Source organism: Salvelinus fontinalis, chromosome 32 (assembly GCF_029448725.1).
Source record: "Salvelinus fontinalis isolate EN_2023a chromosome 32, ASM2944872v1, whole genome shotgun sequence".
NCBI classification, from domain to species: domain Eukaryota; kingdom Metazoa; phylum Chordata; class Actinopteri; order Salmoniformes; family Salmonidae; genus Salvelinus; species Salvelinus fontinalis.
This window is the reverse complement of record NC_074696.1, coordinates 38,067,883-38,079,022: the sequence shown is the minus strand read 5'-3', so window position 1 is coordinate 38,079,022 and position 11,140 is coordinate 38,067,883. Positions and strand designations below refer to the sequence as shown.

The window sequence follows — 11,140 nt, the reverse complement described above, 5'->3', positions numbered from 1 at the left end:
GGCAACCAATATAATGTTACATTACCGCCACCAACTGGACCGGAGAACAAAGCCATTCTACTTTGTGATAGAAAAAAAAAATTACACTGCCAACCACTGTATTAACCCTACACTCATAAAAAAACACTCCCCCCATTCCACTAATTTAACCCTATCTAATCCTTTATCAGGCCAATGGCCTGGGAGGAGACTATACCATTCAACACCCCCTGTAACTCTTCTGCATTAAAATCTCCTAATCCCACGTACTTCTCTGCAGCTGCCACCACAACACCTGTTTTCTGTGACATACGTTCCATACCTGCTGTACAGTTGATAACCATAGCAATGAACACTAAAAAGACAACCTTACTGAAGCACATTTCATTTGTAGACCTATTACTCTGTACTGGCAAAATTCTGCAACTCACCGGGAGCCTTTTATGATCCCTCACCATTGACCCATCTCCCTCTAGATAGCCTAGTGGTTAGAGCATTAGGCCAGTAACCAAAAAGGTTGCTGGATTGAATCCCAGAGCTGCGAAGGTAAACATCTGTCGTTCTTCCCCTGAGCAAGACAGTTAATCCACTGTTCGGGCACTGAAGACGTGGATGTCGATTAAGGCAGCCCCCTGCACCTCTCTGATTCAGAGGGGTTGGGTTAAATGCGGAAGACAAATTTCAGTTGAAGCCATTCAGTTGTACAACTTTCCCCTTCCCATTTGACTCTAGTGAGGGGATTCAATTAAGCTGCCCCGGGTTGAACCGGACTATGGCCCATTATGTGACCGGGCGAAGCCAGTGAGGGAGGTGTGCCATGCTCAAATCAACCGGTAATCTGCATCCCCTGGTCATCTTGCCAAAAATGCAGCACGGTGTGAATCATTCAGAAACAGAAAGTTCCTCTGTCCAGTGTCTGTTCTTTTGCCCATCTTAATCTTTTCTTTTTATTGCCCATTCTGAGAAATGGCTTTTTCTTTGCAACTCAGCATCCCGGAGTCGCCTCTTCACTGTTGACGTTGAGACCGGTGTTTTGCAGGTACTATTTAATGAAGCTGCCAGTTGAGGACTTGTGAGGCGTCTGTTTCTCAAACTAGACACTAATGTACTTGTCCTCTTGCTCAGTTGTGCACCGGGGCCTCCCACTCCTATTTATATTCTGGTTAGAGCCAGTTTGCGCTTTTCTGTGAAGGGAGTAGTACACAGCGTTATGCGAGATCTTCAGTTTCTTGGCAATTTCTCGCATGGAATAGCCTTAATTTCTCAGAACAAGAATAGACTGATGAGTTTCAGAAGAAAGGTCTTTGTTTCTGGCCATTTTCAGCCTGTAATCGAACCCACAAATGTTCATGCTCCAGATACTTAACTAGTCTAAAGGACAGTTTTATTGCTTCTTTAATCAGAACAACAGTTTTCAGCTCTGCTAACATAATTGCAAAATGGTTTTCTAATGATCAATTAGCCTTTTAAAATGATACACTTGGAGTAGCTAACACAATGTGCCTTTGGAACACAGGAGTGATGGTTGCTGATAATGGGCCTCTGTATGCCTAGGTAGATATTCCATTAAAAATCTGCCGTTTCCAGCTACAATAGTCATTTACAACATTAACAATGTCTCCACTGTATTTCTGATCAATTTGATGTTATTTTAATGGACAAAAAAAATTGCTTCTCTTTCAAAAACAAGGACATTTCTAAGTGACCCCAAACTTTTGAACGGTAGTGTACGTTCTAATTTTTAAACTAGTTTTCATTGGGAACTCAGATAAAGCGTTTTTATCAAAAGCGATCACTTTTGCACGTCAAAACACAGAATCCTACTCATTACTCAATGTGCTGAACCTACGTCAAACAAAATTATCTTGTGGATGTCATGAGTTGTCAGTCCTTATATCTTTTGAGCCGACTTCAACATTGGCCAGAGCGGGGGCGTCTGGCTCACACCGCGTAGGAAACTTAGTTCCAAATCAACATTCAGACAGTGCAAAACACGCCTACACAGGCGCCCAGGCGAGATTAATCGAACCCCCCCACAATGTGGTCTTAATCTACAAAATATTGGACTGGGATCCAATCTGGTAATAGCTTCAAAATATGTTTAACGTTATCTTGTGGTTGTCATGAGTTGTCAGTCCTTATATCTAGAAAGGTGGTTACATTTTCACAGCCCCACTAAACCAAAACGTGGTCGCTTATCAATGTTTCCACAGGTTGAGTAGTTATGTTTGCATTCTGTTTAAATCATGTTTTATTATGAAGCATTGGAGTACAGCATGTGAGCTTCTTTTTAACATAAGACGACAAACACAAGATAAATAAGCAAAACAAAAACCTCACAAAAAGGAAAAGAAAAAAAACTGACGTAAAGACACATAACTAAAACATTTAATAATGTCCTCCAGAAAGAGGTCTGTATATGAAATACAACTGTATACATTAGCCTGGTCAAACTTTGTTCTAAATGGTTGACTGTCAAAGCGCAAATACACAGACATGGTGTTAATGCAGAATTCTAGGTTTATTAGAAAGGTTTTTCAACAAACATAGCATGTTTACAGAGATACTGCCGATGTGTAAAAGTGCTACAAAATGCAGTTGGGAGGGAATATATTGTTATCTGATATGTAACACCTCAAGAACCTTTTTCCTGAAGTAGGATTCAGGAATGCTGGACACTCAAAGTAGAGGGATAAACAAACTTGGATGTATGTGATTGAACATGGTTTAATTTTGTTGGTGATAGGTGATGGCAGCCATTTTGGGGCAAAGACAGAGGGTGCTGTTGGTAAGCATGTATCATCGTAGGCCCAAAATGCCAAAATGTCAACAGCCAAATCCTGTGGCACACATACATTGAATTTGTGTGACCAAACGGCACTGTACATCAACTCTGCACTCCAATAAATAATACATGACCTAAATGTAAATAAATGTACATATCAACTTTCAGCTAATAAGTGTGGGCTTTATACATCAAAGATCTCAAAACAATAAAAATAGATCTGTAATACTAAATCTTTATTTATGTTCATTATAGTTCTGTATTTATTTCACATTTTTATTGTCAAAAATCTATATGTGCAATTGTCACTCTCACCTTAGATACAAGTAGAGCATATTTTCTTCATTAATTAATTTATTATTTCAAATAATCATTTTTTTTTTTAATGTTTGTCATCGTCTCGATATTGATAGTCTGAACAATAACTTTAAAACTCTCACGTGTACACGTAGTGTGGCTGCATCTTGTTCTGCTGTCGATGTCATTTATACAGTATGTTCTATGAAGTCCCATTCACCACCTCTCACATTGCATACATAGATGAAAAGGAGGGAGAGAGAGAAGGGAAGAAATTATGTGAACTGGTACGACAAAGATCCTCCGCCTGATATCTCCCCAATCCCAAAATGAGCATCCTTTTTTCTCAGGCTTGTGTTTAACCCCTTCTCCGCTCCTCCTCTAGCCCCCCCCCCCCCCTGTCTTCCCCTCTCTCTTTCCCAATGTCGCCTCTGGAGGACCAGCTCAGTTCCAGATCTTTAGGAAGCTATCCCAGGATCCTGTGCAGACACCCAATCCATCGTCTGGCACCCCAATGCAGCTCACTCTGTTGTCATGGCCAGACAGAACACCTGAGAGAGAGAGCGAGAGAGAGATGAGAGAAGAAGAAGAAGATAGTCATCCACACTGATTCAAATGATGCAGTTCTAGTTTCTATTCCCTTTTTTACCCGTGTTTCTTTGATTGACTGCCTCTCATCCAGACTTCTTTGACTATACGCTTTCTCCCTTTCATTACCTGTGTTTAAACCACCCACTTATTTACATTTACATTTGAGTCATTTAGCAGATGCTCCTATCAAGAGCAACTTACAGGAGCAATTAGGGTTACGTGCCTTGCTCAAGGGCACATCGGCAGATTTTTTACTCATGCCATCTGTCTCCTCTTCTGCCTACCTCTCTTTACATTGACTGTTCTCTCTTTGTTTGTCTCTGTCTCTACTCACTCCTTTTCACCCATCCCCTCAGTCCTCTCCCTTCTCTCTCACTGGTTTCCCTCACACTTTTACTCACCAACTTTCTCGGCCTTCAGAGAATCCCAGATGTTGCAGTTGAAGTTGTCGTAGCCGGCGAAGATGAGGCGTCCTGAGCTGGAGAGGGAGACTGACGTGACGCCAGCATTCAATGCAGCGTCCTGGTAGCCATTGACCTCTTGGTCAGCACGGAGGTCGTACATCTTGAGGGTGCAGTCATCGGAACCTGTGATAACTGCAGTGCCACTAGGGTAGAACTGGGGTATAAAGAAGGCCATTTCAGTATGTATTGTTTTGTTTTGACATGTATTGAACTTGAAGGTTAGTTTGCCCGGTGAGTTGACTGAGTTAGCAAAGTACAGACTAAATTATGTTTCAATTTTGGATCGCATTACCCCCTGACTACTGAAGTCACGGGGTAGTCTCAACCGGAGCCCGAACCCAGAATCTTGTACCTGCAACCCAACATCTTGACAAAGTCGATAGTTGTTGGGTTAAGGTCACTACAATATATAAATCATTCAGAGTCATTCTGACCAGGAAAAACCCTGGAGCGTGTCTTATGTGCTCACCGCAATGGCGTTAATGTCACTCGTGTGGCCGATGAAGGTCTGCTTGCAGCCACCATCTCTTATGTCCCACAGCTTGGCGCTGGAGTCACACGCCCCTGAGATGAAAATGTTCTGGTCTGGTGACACGGCCAGGCACATACAATCACCCACGTGGCTCTTGTAGATCACCTTCTGCTTGCCAGTCTCCAGATCCCACAGGCAACAAGTGGTGTCACCGGATGCAGTGAGGATCTCGCTGTCGCTCAGGAAGCGGCTATGAGAAAGGTAGCCTGAGATGGAAGGAGAAAGATAGAGATGTTATTGTTATTGTACTACTTATATCCTACGTATTTGGATCTCATCCAATTTATGAACCCGCTTTTAATGAATTCTCTTGTAGTTGGTCACGAAGTTGACCATAACTCAGTTGGTCACGGAGTTGACCGTAATCCCAGTTGGTATTGGAGTTGACGATAACTCGGATGAAGCAGACATTGTACTACGATACCCACCTTCATGTGCGTCCAGCTCCCTGAGGGTCTTTGGGCTGGCACCCTTGATATTGGCGATGGTGCACATGTTATCCAGACCTCCGCTGGCCACCAGATTGCCAGAAGGGGCCATGGAGCAACTCATTACCCAGGAGGACTTGAGGGGGACGGCATATACCTGGAAGGCAGGGAGAAGAACGCTAGACCCCTCACTTTCCAGTTCGCTTTGTCTCGAGATTAGAAGACTTAAGATACCCAACTAGCTGGCTTTTACCGTATAAATACATTCGTAGAGTGTGTAGTGCGTAGTCAAAGTCAAGACAATCTAAAAGAAAAGTGGGTACTGCTTCGACACGTCGGTGGTTGAAGTAGGGATTTACTCCATACATTTGCAAACCAAGTAGAAAGCTCTCTATATAAATCCTATGCATTAAGAGGAAAATAGTTAGAGATGTGAAGATGATGACTGATCAGTGATCACTCCTTACCTTGTTTCCGGTGTAGGTGTCCCAAATAAGAAGCTTGCCATCCTGTGAGGCACTGACCATGTGCCTGTTGGAGAGAAAAATAAAGTTCAACAAGTGGTTAGTCAGTGTATCAAATTCTGTGTGAACAGGGTTTAGGCACGAGGTCCGGTATGAATCTGGCTTAATACTTTGACAATGCAACATTTGAAACAATGAAGGCCTTTCAAAGGCATTTTAATGCCTTTAATGCATTAACACCTGCATGTCATCGTGGACACATTTAAACAATGGGACCTTTTGATATCAGCTATCTGGACAAGAACACCTTCTCACCTGTTGTCAGCGGACCAGTGCAAGCCGTAGATTTTGGCCAAGTGGCCCTTCAATGTCTTTCTGTTTTTCAGCTGGACACGAGGCGCAGCCGCCACACCAGATGCTAGAGTGGCCATGGTGGTGTCATTGACCGCCTTGCGGCCTGCCTAGTGGCGAGAAAGGGATTCACAGGTAGGAGAGGAATAAGTTAAGTGAAGAGTCAAATAGTTGTAGAAAAAATAAGCATAAATTGTTTGGAGCAGAATGTTTTCCATACTTCTGTCGTATTTACATTTTTCAGGAACCAGACACTGCTTACAATATCTTAGTATAACTTTATCTCAATGCCAGTTCTGGTATGTGGAGGAAACTAAATGTAGGCTATATGTTATCAACTCTGTAGGTACTGTACATGAATTATTGTGCATTATTGGTACTATGATTCCAAGTTATTTATCTGATGATGTCTTTTTTTGACTGGGGTGATATTGAAGATCGTAACAAACAAACCAAAAATTGTCTTGTGGCAACCATTGACATGCTGTGATAGCGAGACTCACTTCAATCTGCGCCTTCAGACCATCGGCCTCCTTTTTCAACGTGTCCATTTCACCCATGGCAACGGTTGATAGGGGCTGTTACCGCTGGAGAGAAAAAATGGCAGACTAGAAGAAAGGGAGAAAGAGAAAAGGAAAATAGTTTCATGTTTCGAACTTATTTGATTACATACAGATACAGATCCAGGCTTGGCAAAAATGCTGTCCTCATTGTAAAATGGATGCAATGTAGAACTCAATCATATAACGAAGATCTTAATTAAATAGAACTGAGAATTCACGTTCTCAAATATGTGCAGTAGATATACTGTATACGGTGGCCATCTGTTTGAGGAGAACGTAACTGGACTTATTGCTCCAGTAACCCCCCATGGCCTCTGACCCCCTAAACTAAACCAATCAGGTGCTTTCGTCATTTAGTATGGTGCAAGAGCCTAGATTGGCCTTCTTGAGTACGGTACGAGGTATAATCCCACATCCACTGTGCTAGAAGTCTAATATGTAGAATTAGTGACATATCTAAGATCTACCTTCATGTATCTGAAGAATAAGGCAAATTACTGGCTGTTTTAGCTGTAACACAGACAGACATTTCGTTTTTTATAGTTCATTACGGAAGTGTTGTCTGTCTTTCGAGAATACTTGCCATTTTTACTTAGAAGGCCTCATTTAACTTTACAACTTTTTTATTTTTTCCTATTTATTACTTAAATTCTTATTATTTTGTGTTACAATTAAAACAAGTTTAAGACACGATTTAGCATGAACCTTCTTTTCTCCCCCCTCACTCTGACTTTCAATGCCTTTTAAGAGAGAATATTTCATGATCAAGAGGTAATTAGTGGTTAGCTGTGTGTGGCCCTAATACTCTTTAATTGGATGCTGACGTTTTCATAATTGGAGGCCAATTACCAACACACACCACTTTTGTAAACCGTTTAAAGGTTAACAACAAATCTCGAAAACGAATCCAACTACTACAGCACACATCCCTGCAAATACAGTATTAACAAAAGGTATTACTTTCACATAAATAATTGTTCACAGATTAAACAAAGCATTGGCTAGGCATGTTCAGTAGGTGGTTTGACCTATGATGAGAGCCAGAGGGACAGAGGGCGAGGAGGGGTGGGCACAACTTACTGGGCACAAACTGGTTGAATCAACGTTGTTTGCATGTCATTTCAATGCGATGACGTTGAATCAATGTGGGAAAAGTCATCAACGTAAAGGAATTTTTGTTTTTTCACCCAACTTTGAACCCAAATCCAATGACACGGTTCAAATTCTTGTTGATTTCATGTTGAATTCACATTAGTTGACAACTCAATCAAATGTAAATCAAAACTAGACGAAATGACGTCTGTGCCGAGTGGGAACAGAGCTTTAAAGCCCCATCAGGAAATCTTAAAGGAGGCTTTTCCAGTCAAATCTCCTGTCATCCGATTACTGACTGCCCTTTACCACTGGATCAGAAAGAGGGAGCAAGAGAGGGGAGAAGAGAGAAAGAGTGGATAGAGGGGACAAGAATAGGCAAGGATATGGGCCTATCAGGTAGAAATGTGAGTTTTTTTAATGGAGTCTTCTTCAGTTTCCTGTTTGGTTATTTCCTTTGAAATGATCTTTGCACAAATGCACAGAATGGCCTCTATTCCTGTTTGTCTAGATAGAAGTACTCTAGACGTGCGCCATTCTACCAGCATGGCTGCAGATTTCAGCAAGACTTCAATGCATAAAATCAATACATGTGAGACAATACATGTGGGAAAAATGAGATAGAAAGTTATGCACAAGCTCTGCAGTTTGCTGCTTTCACTCTGGGATTTTTTGGGGTGTTGTTCCTCTTTTACTGGATCTTTAGAATCAATGAGGGAGGATTTGAAACCTTCATGATAATGCTGATAATGTCTTTGCCTGCTGTTGTTACCTAATAAATGAAACGGATTCTGAGACGAAAAGCACTCAATGATGTCACTGTCACTACCTACTGGTGACAGCCATTTCACGCGACCTACCAGTTCTCTCTCTCTCTCTCGCTCTCGCTCTCGCTCTCTCTCTCTCTCTCTCTCTCTCTCTCTCTCTCTCTCTCTCTCTCTCTCTCTCTCTCTCTCTCTCTCGCTCTCTCTCTCTCTCTCTCTCTCTCACTTGCAAAGACAGCAGTCAACAGTGCACTTGTTGCATGCCATTAGAATTTATCCTCTGGTGGAAATGAGCACCGCTGAGAACTCCATTTATTACTTCTTGTCATTGACCGACCATTGAGTAGTTTATTTCGCTCATATTCAATCCATTGGACCTTACTGCAAATCAGATGAAGTTCCAGTCTTTCAACTGTGAAATCTTATCATGGATGAGAATACTGAGCTAGGTAACGGGATAGTGTCCATGATGATGTGGGTCCGTGTTCGTAATCATCAGAGTTGTCAATGTAGTTCCATGTAGTTCCACGTATGTGCTACCAAAGTGACCCAAAATCACTCACCTTTCCAAACAAAACGCGGTCCTTCCTCTTTTGGGGCTTTTCTGCCTCAGTAGCCCTTTGTAGCAGCTTTTTATGTTCCACAATACTCAAGTCAGCCCTGCTATCCTTCTCTCGCTCTCTCTTTCCTCTTACGCTTTCACCCACAGACTGGCTGCAGGCAACCTGTGAAAACTCTCTCTTTCTCTCTCCCGTCGCCCTGTGAGGAACAGATGAGGATTGAAGGGGATGAAGGAGATCAGGGATGAAGGGATAAGCCCGAAGATGGAAATAGAGAGAGGGAAGGAGAGAGAGAGAGCATGGAGCATGGCAAGAGGAGATGGGTAAACCGATTGGAGGAGAAAATCAGGTTATGAGGTCAAAAGACAAGAGCAGGTAAAGAGAGAAGGAGGGATGAAGGGAGAGAGGTACAGGTGTAGATGTAAATGTGAGAATAAGATGGAGTAGAGAGATGCGGAGGGGTGAAGAGCGGCATTGCCAGTGAGAACACATCATTTGTTACATCACATCAATGGCTATGACATAAAGCTGGTAGAGAAACACATTTGATGTCTTCCACATTCAGTTCCACATCATTCGATAGTATAATAGTGTTAATGTCTACGAAGAGAGGGTATTTGATTTTGCTGACCTGGAGTGGCTCAGAAAACTCTTCCAGCCAATTGCATGGTAGGCCTTCCAACTAGAGCAGTCCAACCAGTAAACAAATTGACAACAGAATTTCAGCATGCTTATAGGGAAGGACACTCAACAAGCACAGCACTTACACAAACGACTGATGATTGGCTGAGAGAAATTGATGATAAAATTATTGTGGGGGGCTGTCTTGTTAGACTTCAGTGCAGCTTTTGACATTATCAATAATAGTCTGCTGCTGGAAAAACGTATGTGTTATGGCTTTACACCCTCTGCTATAATGTGGATAAAGAGTTACTTGTCTAACAGAACACAGAGGGTGTTCTTTAATGGAAGCCTCTCAAATATAACCATATAATGGTTCTCAATCAGAGGCAGGTGTCAGTCGTTGTCTCTGATTGGGAGCCATATTTAGGTACCCTGTTTTCTATTGTGGGTTGTGGGTGATTGTTCCTGTTGGTGTGTTTTAGTGTTCACTATTTCAGGACTGTTGCGTCTTCGTCTATTTCGTATGTTTATTGTTTTGTTCTTTATTTAAAGTATTCGAATAAATATGAATACTCACCACGCTGCGTATTGGTCCGACATTTCTTACTCGTCAGATGAGGAGGACGAATTCCGTTACACAGAGTGTATATGTATGCGGATGACTCAACACTATACACATCAGCTACTACAGCGACTGAAATGACTGCAACACTCAACAAAGAGCTGCATTTATTTTCAGAGTGGGTGGCAAGGAATAAGTTAGCCCTAAATATATCTAAAACTAAAATAATTGTATTTGGAACGAAACAATCACTAAACCCTAAACCTTAACTAAAACTTGGAATAAATCATGTGGAAATTGAGTAAGTTGAGGTGACTAAACTGCTTGGAGTAACCCTAGATTGTAAACTGTCATGGTCAAAACATATTGATGCAGTAGTAGCTAAGATGGGGAGCAGTCTGTCTATAATAAAGCGATGCTCTGTCTTCTTAACAACACTATCAATGTCCTACAGGCCCTAGTTTTGTCACACCTTGACTACTGTTCAGTCTTGTGGTCAGGTGCCACAAAAAAGAACTTAGGAAAATTGCAATTGGCTCAGAACAGGGCAGCACGGCTGGCCCTTGGATGTACACATAAAGCTAATATAAATGATATGCATGTCAATCTCTCCTGGCTGAAAGTGGAGGAGAGATTTACTTAATCACTACTTTTATTTATGAGAGGTAGTGACATGTTTATTGCACCAAGCTATCTGTCTTAGCTACTGGCACACATCTCGGACACCCATGCATACCCCACAAGACATGCCACAAGAGGTCTCTTCACAGTCCCCAAGTCCAGAACAGACTATGGGAGGCACACAGTACTACATAGAGCCATGACTATATGGAACTCTATTCCACATCAAGTAACTGACGCAAGCAGTAAAATTTGATTCAAAAACAGATTAAAAAACACCTTATGGAACAGCGGGGACTGTGAAGCAACACAAACACACACACACACACACACACACACACACACACACACACACACACACACACACACACACACACACACACACGATAACATACGCACTATACATACACATGGATTTAGTACTGTAGATATGTGGTAGTGGTGGAGTAGGTGCCTGAAGGCA

At 42.0% G+C, this 11,140-nt stretch overlaps 1 protein-coding gene across 1 annotated transcript; it reads right to left on the bottom strand.

The window, feature by feature from the left end:
- Positions 1-3,472: 3,472 nt before the first annotated feature.
- Positions 3,473-6,492, bottom strand: LOC129831263 (guanine nucleotide-binding protein G(I)/G(S)/G(T) subunit beta-3-like). The gene is made up of 7 exons (XM_055894480.1): positions 6,395-6,492; positions 5,856-6,001; positions 5,544-5,607; positions 5,077-5,233; positions 4,586-4,854; positions 4,054-4,270; positions 3,473-3,612 (listed from the first exon to the last, which is right to left on the bottom strand). Exons 1-7 carry the CDS (start codon positions 6,449-6,451, stop codon positions 3,506-3,508), a joined length of 1,017 nt encoding a protein of 338 aa, XP_055750455.1. The 5' UTR covers positions 6,452-6,492; the 3' UTR covers positions 3,473-3,505.
- Positions 6,493-11,140: the final 4,648 nt, after the last annotated feature.

Coding starts and splice junctions, on each gene's coding strand:
- LOC129831263 (XM_055894480.1), bottom strand. CDS start 6,451: ATGGGTGAAATGGACACGTTGAAAAAGGAGGCCGATGGTCTGAAGGCG. Junction 6,002..6,394: donor GTCTGAAGGCGCAGATTGAA/GTGAGTCTCGCT, acceptor TCTCGCCACTAG/GCAGGCCGCAAGGCGGTCAA. Junction 4,855..5,076: donor GGAGCTGGACGCACATGAAG/GTGGGTATCGTA, acceptor CTTCCATCTCAG/GCTACCTTTCTCATAGCCGC.